The 13,496-nt window shown below is 42.6% G+C and overlaps 1 protein-coding gene across 1 annotated transcript in view; it reads left to right on the top strand.

Annotated features, from left to right (window-relative positions):
* N4BP2 (NEDD4 binding protein 2) overlaps positions 1-5,592 on the top strand; it is a 62,147-nt gene extending 56,555 nt beyond the window's left edge. The window contains exon 25 of the mRNA XM_034064994.1: positions 802-5,592. Within this exon, the coding sequence (XP_033920885.1) occupies positions 802-847 (46 nt within the window). The 3' untranslated portion in view covers positions 848-5,592. The remainder of the gene's footprint in view (positions 1-801) is intronic.
* Positions 5,593-13,496: the final 7,904 nt, after the last annotated feature.

The following is a 13,496-nucleotide window of genomic DNA, read 5'->3' on the forward strand; positions in this document are numbered from 1 at the left end:
GTTTAGATTTGTGTTACTGATACATTTTTTTCTCTTAGCCCACATTTAACTAACTGAAAATTGAAGTTAATTTTAGAATACTGATAAACTGCTAAACAGATCAAGGCAGGTCTACTGTTTCAGATTAAAGTAAATCTGCTGTTCATTAATCCAATCCAAATGTGTGACATAGTGCCGTCTTATACAGTTCACCTATGAAATGTTAGATCCTTTCCTCTGAGATAGATGAAAACACTGTGAATTAAATTTATCTAACATAGTTTAATTACATATTTCCATTCAGTTGTTAATTCTGATTTTTACTGGTCTCCAGTATCTGCTTTAGTGCTTAGCTTCTTATGTGGGACAGCAATTTAACAAGTCGGGGTTGGCATCAGTGTGTTTGCTGCTTTTTCTGTATAGGAATCTGTGAAGGTGACTGTAATGGTGGGACTCAGAAACAGCAAAGACTTTCCTTCTTACTTTCTGTGGAAGACAAGGGAGAAAATCTGTTTTGAAAGAGGGAATCTAAGGGGAGCAGGAAAAGAGGAGCAGAATTAATCTAACCAAGAATATTGGCCAGCATAATTTTTTCCTTAAATCTTCCTCTTATTTCCTGCTATTCCCAGCTTTTCACCTCTCTAGAACCTGTAAAATCCTTGACTGTCACATCCAGAGGACATGATGCTGATTTCCTGACTCTCACTTGCATGCATACTTGACCAACAGAACCTTACCACTTCCCATATGTTTGATGAGGGCTGAAGGAGGTGGCATTGCACATAGCTTTCATGTTGAAGCTTCATCTTTTCTTATTTACAGGTTCACTGAAATAAAACCAGGCTGCCTGAAAGTCATGCTGAATTGAAGGGTTGTCGAGAAGAGGAATACAGAAACTGAGGTGTCGGATCACAGCTAAAAACTTTTTGAACAACTGCAATAGTATTTTGTAATCTGTTTTAAAGGATGACATTTTATTAGAAATGCTCTCAATTTACAGCAAGTGTTTTTGTCAGTGTGTTTCCAAGAGAATTTGTGTGTGGAATGGATGCTTTTTTGAACCTGCAAAAAGAAGACACAGGATTTGAAGTCTCAGAAACACAGGTTAAGAATTCTGCTGAGCACTACATGATGTTTTAAAGGGAAGTTAAGGTACAATTTTTAAATATAACTGTCTTCTCAGTATACCCAGGCTGTATCGTCTGACTCTCACACATTTTAACTGCTGTAGATTCTATGCTTTTACAACATAGTACTTTGTATGAAGTTATTTTGTGATTCAGAATTTTGTGCGAAACCCTTGAGAAGAGCAAAGGGGAGTTGGGAACTGGGCAACCACTGATATTTCAAATCCAGTTACAACTGAGTGCTAAATATTTCCAGGTTTTTTCAAAAGTCTCATGACTTTTTAGTGATGGGTTGACCAGTTCTGTTGTACTTTCTCTGTTTTAAACTTCTCCAGATAATGATGGGTGTTGCATATAAAGAACTGTGCATTAAGACCAGCTGGGAGTTTGGTAATTTTGCAGATTTACTGTGATCTATTAAAGGGAAGAGTACAACACTGTAGTTCAATCTCTACCTACACATAGCTAATACTGTAATTTTACAGTATTTATGCAGGAGATGCCCTTAACTTTTTTCAACATCTACTGGACTAAAACCATTTCTTCCTTTATGGCTTTTTAAATGGAGCAAATTGAGTACAGTTTCACTTTACAGGCATCTAATAGTGACATGTCTTCATTCTGTGTGTATTTAATTTGGCGATTTCCTTGTAGAAAATATGGTTGTCAGTGAGACATTTTAAATGTATTTTTAACATCAAAGTGAATGCTAATTCTACAGTAGCAATTGCCTAACCGGAAAGTCTGGGAATACAAAAGTTATTCCACTGTTGGTGGGGTTGCATCAGCATCTAGAAATACCAGTGTAAAAAAGCAAAACAACAACAAAAAACCCCAAATACTCCCCCACCATTTAAATATAAACATCAGTATTGTGTCAAGTGTTTCCAGTAAGCAATCGAAAACTTTTTAAGTAGAAATATCTTCTAGCATGCATTACTATTTTTATTTATGTCTTTGGCTCTTGAAAGGCATACAAATTTTTGTTGTAAGGCTTTTTCAGAAACAGGTATGGGTTGTGTATTAGGAGCAATATTAATAGGTTAAGGATTAAGGGGAGGGTTTATTAATTTTAAACCACTTTCGCAGTAATTTTTATCCAGGAACTACATGCATACAGAATTTGTGTATGAATCCATATATGTGTGCAAGTTCTGCCATTTGTGTGCATGAGGAGTAATAAGCAAGGAACTTATGTGAGAAAAGCTGTGCACAGAAATGGGTTTCACTTGAAAATGTACCTGTGTAAGTTGCTGACAAACTGAAAGATACGATACTTCCTAAATATCTGTATTTACTGTAATATATACACAGTGAATGCAACGTACATTTAAAAATTAGTTTGTCATGCTTCAGCAGGTACAATAATCTTTTCATGGTGAATTCAAGTGGAGGAATTGCTTGAATAATATTTAATCAAAGGGAATTTTACTGGAATAATAGTCATAATATTTTTTGAGGTACTTAGTTCATCTGAATCATGTCCTTTCTCTTTTTTCTTTCTCTCTGGGCTGCTCATGTAACCAGGAGGTAAAATACAAAAAAGTCTGTGCTTCACAAACAGCTTTAGCAGAGCTGTTTCTCCCACTGCATGAACTCCTGTGCAGTGAAGTCCATGCGCCACCCTCTGTGACAGTGCCTAAATGGACTGAGATGTCACTTAGGTGCTTGGGCTTGACACAGCAGTTCAAACTATAAGCAAGTCCAGGGGTGCACATGCTAGAATTGCGTTGTGAACTTAGGATCTTTCTTTTGGACCAAGGAATTTCCTTCTGTTCCTGAACAAGTTTTCCTTGGTGCTACTGTTTATAACGAACGGAGAATCAGCTTTCTGGGGCAAGTCTTTAAAGTGGAGTCCCTGTTGTTTGGCTCTGGTGGCTGAGTTGCCCAGCCAGTGTATGCTCAGAAGTGTGTGTTCAGCTGATGGATGCCCAAGCCCTACAGTGATGTGGTTGTAAAGAGGGAAGTGGCAACACTTCCATCTGGTTTGGGAGAGGGTCTGGTTCACTCAGCACATTCACACCTTTCCTGACATGGGCAAAGACAGTTTAGATTGCAGTTCAAAAGAAGCAGAACGAGTTGTTGTCTTGCCCATCTGTTCATAATCTAGTTGTTGACAAGTTTACCCTGGAGATGAGAAACAGCTTTTTACCTGCTTCTGGTTTAGCAAATGGATGGTGATTGAGTTTGACTTTCACTTCCCCAGAAAACACATAACCAGTGCACTCAAGTCACTCTTAAACTCATTCTTAAAGCCACCGCTTCCTGAGGCTCTTGCGAAGTCATTACTGCAAGATAAAAATCAAGGGGACAAAAGAGAAAAAAGAATAAAAATTGTATAAACTTGTAGTCTGGAAGAGGATTAGAACTCTACAGAAAAGAAGGTTCAGTGTGCTTCCATATTATTTTTTCATCTCTTAGACCTATTTGAATAAATGCATAAAAATGTTCAGGGCAAAACCTCAGCTACACCCATTACTGGGACAGTTTTTCTCCAGTCTGTCAAAGTCAGCAGAGGAGTACATAGTTTAAGAGCAATTTGGAGTGCTTCTTGCATTGTCCTTTTGGATACAGGTTGAGGTTCACTAAGGTACTCTGAATACCCTGTGTGGTTTTAGATTGATTATGCACCTGTTAAAAGTTGTGTGATCACAGGCTGAACTTTAATGGAAGATGATGGTTTAAATTCATTAACATGGGTGCTGACTGAAGTGATCAACTTTATAGAAGTTAGTGACAGAGCCTTTATCAGCTTCGGCAACTCAGGGTGAGTCATTCCAGTTCCAGCTCGGAGGAAATATAATGAGCTCAACCTTTTTCTTCCATATGATCTTAAGCATGTGCTTAGAAGCTGAGCTGAGCTGGATACACAATGGAGCAGAAGATCAGTGCACAGAAAGAAAGAAAGACTTTTATTAGTAAGGATCTCCATGCTTTCAGCTACTTGCCAAACTGTCCAGAAATAAAACACTGGACTTCTTGTATTTGGCAGTTTTATGATGTACAGTGGATGAATTACATCAAATATAATTGTTTCAAAATGGTATTTCAAAGTAGGTTACATTTTAGATCTTTCAGTCTTTCTGATGTATTTTGCAATTACATCAGTGAGAATCCTGAGGTATTGTGTAAATTCTGTATCATCTTATACTTTTAATTAAAATAGCACTTAACAGTATTGCCACCAGCACTCTGAAATAACGTGCGACTGTTAAAATACCTATTTTGTGTACCACTTTTTATCCTATTCTTCAACAGCATGTGGTCGTGATGACTGGTAGCTTTTAATACCTGACTTTTGGAAAGCATTTTAACCTTTATCCCAATTTTTCATTTAGAAAACTTATCTTTGTGTGTATATATATGTATATATATATATATGTATGTATATATATACAAAATTTAATATTGTGCTAGCATTGATGAATCATCTTACAGTGAATTAAAAAAAAAAGACCCAGAGGTGCAATGAAGAAAGTTGTTCTCCTGAGTAACGTGTTTAAAAATATGTTGATTGTGAAAGTAGTGGGGCAAAAGTGATTTTTTTTTAAAAACATTTCAAGATACCTTGACAATATTTTAATGACTTTTGCTTTTAAAGGTATGTGGTACAATTATATTTAAACTTCGTGTTTTTGTAGGCCTGTTGAAGGACACCTCAGGCAAAGTTTAACTGACATTTTTTTTGTGGCTGTTGGAAGCCATTGTGACCTGGGAATTCCCATTTAAACAATGTCCAGGTGCTCTAGTCAAAACCTAGAACATCACTAGAACTAGAACATCTGGAACATTACTGTTGTGGGTATGTGGAATGTCAGTGAAGATCTTGTAGGTTTGGCAGAACATGTACTCTTAAGGTTTTACTTGAGGAGGTGAAAAGTAACCACGTTGTTACTTAATCTTGCCACAAAATATGGTGGGTAGACAGGAAAATAATTTAGTTGCTGATAATGGCAAAGAGGGATCATCATAAATGTAATATGAGAAATTATACATAGACTGTATGTTACTGATGCTTGTGTCTTCAAGTGCAGCTCACATTTCCAGAACAATATTGTGCTCTTTGTGGAGCCAAGGAGAGGATAGAGTATCAGCACTGTAACACAGAAGAGTTGGTTGACTTACCACAATTCCCAAGTATCATATTCTCTTAGAAAAACTCACACAAAGCCCAATGTTCTTGCTATTTCAGCTAAATAAACTCTGCAGATGATTAAATGACTATATGTGAATTTAGATGTGAGAAGACCTAGTATTGCAGCTGCCAATTGTAAAAGCTCTTAGGACCAGTACCTTGGAAAGATACAAATGTCTATTTTTAAATTAAAATTTAAAAATGCTTTTTTTTTATTTGTATAAAGTTGTAATTTTGCTGTTAACTGTAACTTTAATTTTTTACTGAAATACAGTTTTGTAATTTGCATTTAAAATTTCTAATGTGAAAAGGATTTACAAAATATAGTTTAATAAAGGATTTTTGCCACAAGTATAGCCTTCTGTCTTTCCTTGGAAGACTACGTTTCAGCTTGTGACAAATTTTGTCAAATAGTCTTGGAGTTCTGCATGAAAGCCACTTGCCTTGACTTCTGTTTGCCATCTGTAGGGAGATGAAGCAACCATCTGCGGGTGTAAAGAGGAACAGATTTGTGGCCTGATTTAAAGTGTTGTGAGTGGGCGCTGAATGCTCACATTACTGAAAATGAGGGTCATGGTTTCAGATTTTTTTTTTGGCCTGAAGATGCTGAAGAGATGCTGTTCAGGCCTAGCATATCTTGTGGGAGAGTGAGGGAGTGGTATGTGTCAAGGGGAAGGGGAGGTATGGCCACTGTCAAGATGAGAGTTTGCGGGAGGGAAGTGTTCTGGATAGGCCTCATTTAGCAAGACCCCATGGGTCAGGGGCAGTGATAGGTCAGCTCCTTAGGAAGCACCATTGCTGTATCATTGTGGATTTAGAGCTAGTAAGCCTGGCTTTTCCCAAGCCTGCTCTGTACAGATCAAGTGAGCTTTTGTTGTGTCATGTTCCTGGAAGTGTGTGGAAAGACATATGAGAGCAAAGTGCTGGCTAGACTCCAGTCTGTTTTATTAGCTGAGGTTGAGGACAACTGGCTTTGACCTGAGTTAACTCCTGCAGAGTCATTCCTATGACTTCACTGCCTTGTAGCTTGAATAGACTGCGTTTGCACAGCAAAGCCCTAACTGATAAGCTGTTCAAGAGAGCAGGAAAAGCAGGTTCGGGGAACACATGAAAGTTTAGCAGATGCTGGCTTAAATCTGAGGTGGCTGATTCTGAGCCACAGCTACTAGACCACAGAATTGGCAAAAAATTGGTTGTGTGCTCCTTACTTACTCCTTAGGACTCCCTGCTCTGTCAGTGTGGCTCAAGGTCCATCTTGGGGTGCAATCTCTCAAATTGTCATGTTTTAAAATGGAGGTACTGCTACTGGAGTTGCTTTCTTTGTGGAGGCAGGACAGCTGTTCATCATGGAGACCCAGCTTTACTCCTGTCCTTGCTAATACCATTCATCCTGAGTCAGGCCATGTCCTTATTTCCCCTCTGTGCTGGGCTAACTCTGAGCTCCTTTCTGCTTGCAGCTGGGAGCTTGCTCTGGCACTGAGGATTTCTGAGAGCCCTTCTCCCTATTTAAAAGTGGGAAATGGAGTATTTTAGTCTCTCCTTACTTAGCAAAATGATTCAAACTTTAAGGCTGAATTCAAACTTTAAGGCTGAATATTGGTAAAATAAAAATACGGCCTGAGGCAAACAGAAAATTCCAGCCCAGATCATTAAACTATAATTAAACAGTGTGTCCATTGGTGGAACACATTGGGTAGCTCGACAATAGGTGGTGCCCTTGCCAATGGCATCGAGTGATGGTGGAAACAGCTTTTAGCCTGCCAGTATCACAGCTGTTGTTTCTCTGTATGACATGTTCTGAAGGATGTTATTACACATCACGTGCTGTTCGTTTCTTCCTTGGAGGGAGAATACTGTATTCGGAGTATTGTTCTGGTGACTTCTTTTTTGTTCTTTACAGATGGGTGTGGTAGAGTTTGTTTTCAAAATCTACTTACTTTTCTGTGCTAAAGATGGGGAAGACAAGTTCGTTTTTGCACTCAGATTTGAAGATGACAACATTGGGATTTCTCCTTTAGCTAACCTGATTTGCTCTTTGTAGTTTAGTTCTCTGGATGCATGGACGAATCAGTCTGTTTAGAGACTGACACAAAGATGTGCTGTTCAGTCAAGTCCTGTCCCACTGTGGGTGTTAGTGGTGGCAGAGTGTCTTCTTGAAAACCCTTGTGGAGAAGAACCCTCTTGATGTTGCTTGACTTTGAATCACAGGACCTGGTTGGGCTAGGAATGGCTTCAAAGTAGTTGCCGTCATTCATTCTGCAGGATAGGTCAGGAGATAAAGTTCCCTTCTTCCAACAGCCTGAGAGGCTTCTACACAGATATGGGACATGCTGTCTTCTGAGGATTAGCTCAGAGAGCTATTCTCATAAACAGGGCCCATGTCTGTCCTGAATGACAGTTAGGAGCTTTGGAGAATCCACAAATCTTTACCACCCCTGGGCCAGTCTACCCTGTGTCCCTGAGTGCTAGAGAGCTGAATGAGGTCTGCAGCCTTTCTCTCTCAGTGCAAAGCACATCAGGAAGATGGTGAGGAAACCAATGGAGCACAGAGGTACTCTGTAAGCTGTAAGAATTTTAGAGGGAAGCTCTATGGAAGCATGTGGATGGGCCACATCTGAGGGGCACAATGCCAGGCACAGGCACAAGCTGTGAGGAGGGCTGGCTAATGGATCCAGATCAGTACCAAGGAAGTGCTGTGATGAAGAAAGGCCTATTACACCATGAGAGGCTTTATGCTGGAGGGTGAATGATGGTATGGAGTAGGGGCGTGCCAGTGAATGGAGAGGATGACAAAACACAAGAAGGAAAAGCTGGTAGGGGAAGGTGTGGTGTGATGGATGGGCAGTGCAGAAGTATCTGGGAGACCCTGAGGCGCTGTAGGACCATGTCGTAAGATATCACGCACAGATGGGGCACTACTGCTGGGGCAGCCTATTCCATCAGCTCCAGGAGAGTAGTGCTGATACATCTAAACCAGCATCTCCAGGCTGACTGTCACTGGGATGTGCCATTCAAAGGTCTTGCTCTGGTAGGGCTCAACATCCTATGAGCAACTTGTTTTGCACTGTGTTCAGGTTTTGGGGTTTCTTTTAGCTTTACGTAGCTTTCATATTTTAAGAATGCTACAGATCTCTGTTTTGATAGAGACAAAAACTGTGTTGCAGACTTTGGGGGTGGGATGGGAGGACTTGCGGGTTTGGTAATTTTTTGGCAAAAAACTGTGGCTTTTGAAACCCATTCCATGATAGACATTTAGGCAACCCCTGCTGCTTCGTGGTTTGAAAAAGCAGCCGTGTATCCCCAGTACCATGAGCATTCTCCATGGCCTGAGCCTGCTGTGCTGTCATGCTGTGTGATCTTCAACTCAAGTTGTGGAAACAGAAAGAGCTGAGGGGGAGAATAGGATGAAAACCACTGTCTTGCTTACCTCGCACTTGTTCTAAGCTGTTTTGTGTCCTCTGTCATGGCACTGGGTCTAAAACTAGATTTGTGTACTCCCTGTGAGTAGAAAATGCTTTATCATGTAGCTCAGGAGACATCTTACATGACTTGGGGAGCACTAAAATAATGGTGTAAATAGTAAATAGTATAAATAATAGTATAAATAGTAAAATAATAAAATAGTTAATGCTAAAATAATAAATATAAGTAGTAAAATAATAGTATAAATAGTAAATTCTTCTATATGATCAGACTGTGGTGTCTGTAACTGTCTTTGAGCAGTAGAACACTGCACTGTGGCATGCTGCTATGAGAACTGCTCTTTCTACAGACTTGGTAAGCAGCTGTATGGATCATTATTATTTTTGTGTTATCCTGAGAAACAGGACCCTCCTTCTTACACACCTGTGGCTGGTTATTCACACTGGACTGGAGAGCAAGCAATGGAAATCCTCTGCCTGCACCACACATTTGATTGACTTGGCCTGTAGTCCTGCCAAGCCATGCTATGGGAGCTCTGTGTAACAGTGTTTGCTCTGGTAGCTAACTCACAAGACATTGCCTTGGATTCCCACCTCTAAGTCAGGGTAAAAAAAAGTCTTGCTCACCTGTGTGTCTTTTTTGCCTTTCCACGTTACCCCTTTTACTGTCTTGCAGTGCCACACAGGCAAGCCATGGGTGACCGGGAGTTTCAGCTTTTTGGTGTTTATCAAGACAGCAGTATAAGAGTTTGTATCTTGATACACTTCAGGGGGACAGAATGTGCCTGGAGGGATGATGTACCCTGGCTGGCAGGGGGGCTTTGCCCAGAGAGTGCTTTGGGAGCAATTCAGGTATCTGCATCTGGATCCTATTCTGAGCCTTCTTGTGGGGAAACATTTCCATGTTCATGGAGTAGGAATGATCAACTGGTTGGTGAAGTGGGGAGCCTGAGACTGTGTGGTGTGACTATCCCCATCTTCAGAATGGGAGCAAGTGGGAAAAACACATTTGAAATAAAACCCACTGCGGCCTTCACCTTGCTGATTTTCCCAGGAGGAGCTCCAACGGCTGCTGACTGTGCTGGGGCAGGAGGCCTGGCCTGTGCTGGCATGTGTTTCCCGGGCAAGGGAGCCCCGCGGCAGGGCAGCGCTGTGGGCCTGGAAGGTGCAGGAGGTGCAGGGGGTGATCGGGAGCTGTGTGCTGGCTGTTAACGTTGCTCTTGTTGAGCTGCCCCGAGCACGGTGTGCTGGGGCACGCTGCCACCGCCATGGCGGCACCTGGGGGTGCTGGTGGCAGGGAAGGGGGAGCAGCAGGCTGGGCTGGTGAGAAAAGCTGCTTCTTCCAGTGCTTGCCTGCTGTGACAGAGCCCAGCTCTGCTCTTTTGGGCAGCATGAGAGGAGGAACCAGCGTTTCCTCAGTGCTTCTGGCCTCTGTCAGCACTTCCTGACTGGGGCAGCAGTGTCCAGGAGCACCCTGGGCAAGGCCTGGGTGAGTGCGGGAAGCTAACCCGGGCCTCAAGCCATGGAGTAGCCTCGTGTTGGATGTGAGTCCACAGAGAAAACTACCGCAGTCTCCTGCACAGTCTCAGCAAAGCCACTGGGATTATTTCTGCATTAAATCCAGATGGGGAAGGAAGTGAGAACGTCCCTGGGGACGGAGAGCATTGCAAAACTCAGGCAGCCTACAGAAACAGATGTGTTCTTGTGCGCTATGTGTGTGGAAGTGTCTGCCGGCGGGACAGGGCTGCCCGCAGGGCCCGGGGCTGCTGTGTGGGGCCAGCCCACCCCCGCCTGTACCCTCCTTCAGCTGCTCCACAGCCCTGTCACCGCATCCCCACCGCAGGCAGCCTGCCTGCTGCTCCTGCCCTCTCCATGCCAGCTCCGCGGCTGCATGGCCGTTCTGTACAACTCAGGGCTAGTACCTCCTAAGAGCTCCAGCAAACAGCAAACAAATGCAGAAGGAGCCTTGTTCCCTCAGTAGGGTGGATGGGTATTTTGAGAACTAGTACCTGATTTGGGGGAAAAAGATTGACTTTGTTCTCAGTGGTGTGATGCTAGATTCTCTCAGAACGACAGACAGGGATATTAAGTAACTCTCAGCGCAGCCCCTAAGCACACTTCCCTTTCAAGAAAAGGGAAGTAGGTTTTTGTATTGCTCTGGAAGAAAATACTTCCCATACATTGTCCTGACCTGCACTGGCGTCACAAGAGGAATAGCTCTAGGAAGTGAGCACACTGGTTTCTGCTTATCAGTATCAAGAAATAAATAGATGTAAATGTTGTCACACAGCATACAATGCTGTCTTTCTCCGAATCAATCCAAGCCAGTGGCCCAAGCACTGACCTGTTCTCAAGAGGAGTGCCCCAAAGAAATAGCAAACTAGTAATACATACACAGCAGGAGAACTTAAAAAAGTAGTGAAGAGTCGTTCTGGAGTGAAGAGTGCAGAAAGCTGTGGTTTCAGAAAGTGGGGAAATCTCAGCCTGGCTTGTCTGCACAAGTGCATGGGTTTCATGTAAATAACAGAGCTATATCAGTCTTGAAAAGAGGCTGGATAAATGTAGATGCTCACACCCAAATCTTAGCACCAAACCAATCACTTGCACAACCCGGGATTCTCTTTTGGGCCTGAGAGGTCTGTGCTGCTCAGGTGTGCCCAGGTCTGAGTCACTCTGTGCCTTGCACTCATCTCAGCATTGTTTGCACCCTGAAACTGGGTGGCTCAGGGCCAAATCCTACAGAGCAGGGGTTGATCTGTGGCCACTTGAAGCATAGGGCCAGCCTGTCACAGAAGGCAGCTCCATTTCTGTGTTGCAGGGTGTCAGATCTGCTTTTGCAGGGCAGGTCCTTGACCATCTCTACCTGCTAAGTATGCTGGTGGTACCCAGGTTGTGGCTGTCCCATGCTGCCCCTCTGCCTCCCAATGGTCCTTGCATGGCCTTGCTGGAGGTCTTTGACTCGCTACCCTCTGAAGACCCTATTCCTGCCCACACAGTGTGTTGGGAACCTGCCTGGTGCTTGGTCTTGAATTCTGTTTCATCACCAGATACTTCAGTTTGTGCCACTACAGTACCAAAACTGAGGGTACTGCCACTGCATTAGCCTGCTGAAGAACCAGAGCCTAAATTCATCCAGGCAATGTAATTAGTAGTGTGAGAGTTTTACTAAAATCCATGTAGGAATTTGTCCTGGTTTGAGCAGTAGCAGTCATCTTTTCTGCTTCTTGGTAACTGGTGCAGTGCTGTGGTTTGACTTTCAGGCTGGGAACAGTGCTGATATCACGTGTGTTTTTAGTTACTGCTCAAATGTTTGGTTTGTCCAAGGACTTTCTGAGCTCATGCTCTGCCAGGGAGGAGGGGAGGCCAGGAGGAAGCAGGGACAGGACACCTGACCCAGGCTAGCCAAAGAGGTATTCCATACCATAGCATGTCATACCCAGGAGGTAACCGGGAATGTTACCCGGAAGGGCTGGATCTCGGGGTTGGAGGAGGTATCGGTCAGTGCTCGGTCAGGCAGGGTGGGGTGAGTTATGGGTCGGTGGCTGGTGAGGTGTTGTATTCTCTTCACTTGTTATTTCCTTTATCATTATTATTATTATTAGTGGTAGCAGTAGTGATTTGTGTTATACCTTAGTTATTAAACTGTTCTTATCTCAACCCGTGGGAGCTACAGTCTTTGGATTCTCCGGGAGCTGGGGGAGAATGGGGGGGAGTGAGTGAACGAGCTGTGCGGCTTGGTTTAAATCACGACAGAACTGCTTGTGAAACGGCATTTTCATTTCCACTTTCGGATTAGTTCTCTGGCAATGTGTAATGCCGCACAAGTTGCTGTGCCCACTCTACTTGAGAGACTTTAGCAATGTTCTTTGTTGCATTGCGAGGAAGCCTTCCTTTCTCTGAGGTAACTATTCCTGGGGAGTGCTTTCAGCCCCATGTTGAAACATGTCTGGGCAACCTACCTGATTTCCCTGTCCAGTAAAGTCTTTTGAGGATCCCCCTCAGCAGAGGGAAAGCAAACAGCCACATCCCAGTTTTCCCAATACACAGCTGGCATCTTGATCACATTTTTTCCTGCCTCCCTTTGAAAATATTAGCAAAAAAAATTAGGCTCATTCTTCTATAAAATAAGCACACATCTTGTGTGATGTTTGTATTTCTGCTGCATCATCTAGACATTAGCAACAATTAGCTTTATTTTGTCTTAATATAATGATCATCTAGTACAGGAGAAAGGCTTGTAGGGCTAAATACAATGGGTATCAAGAGTGTCATGATTTACTTCATGAGCAGTGTGCATGCCATACTATTTGGGCCAGACCAAAATCAGAGCTGAGTGAACCTGAGAGTAAAATGGAAATCAGGCAGGGGGAACAGGAATAGCTTCCTTCTTGATGTCAGCAGCCTGCTGGTTTCTCTGAATGAGACAGAAATCAGTGGATTAAGAGACAAATTAAAGCCCTGGATAATGTTGTTTTACATTAGTGGTCATAAACACATAGTTACTTGAGGTTTAATACTTATTTTTTGCTGTTAACTTAATTTTCAATGCAAAAATAATTTGCAGCCCTCCATTCCACCCCATGAATATTTCCCCAACAAAGTATTTGTTTCTGAAAGTCCCAGATAATGACTCATACTGAGTTAAAAAAAAGGAGAAGCAACGTCTTTTTTAATGTATTAACAATATTCTCTCACAGTCAGATGTTCCCCTTCACTGCACAGCATGAAGAGGTGAAAAGGAGCAGAAAAACGGCAGCAAGAAAGGGGGAAAAAATGCAAAGATCAACAGAAACTTGTGAGGCTGCAATATTACACCTAACTTTGTAATTCCTA

Source organism: Melopsittacus undulatus, chromosome 7, assembly GCF_012275295.1.
Source record: "Melopsittacus undulatus isolate bMelUnd1 chromosome 7, bMelUnd1.mat.Z, whole genome shotgun sequence".
NCBI lineage: Eukaryota > Metazoa > Chordata > Aves > Psittaciformes > Psittaculidae > Melopsittacus > Melopsittacus undulatus.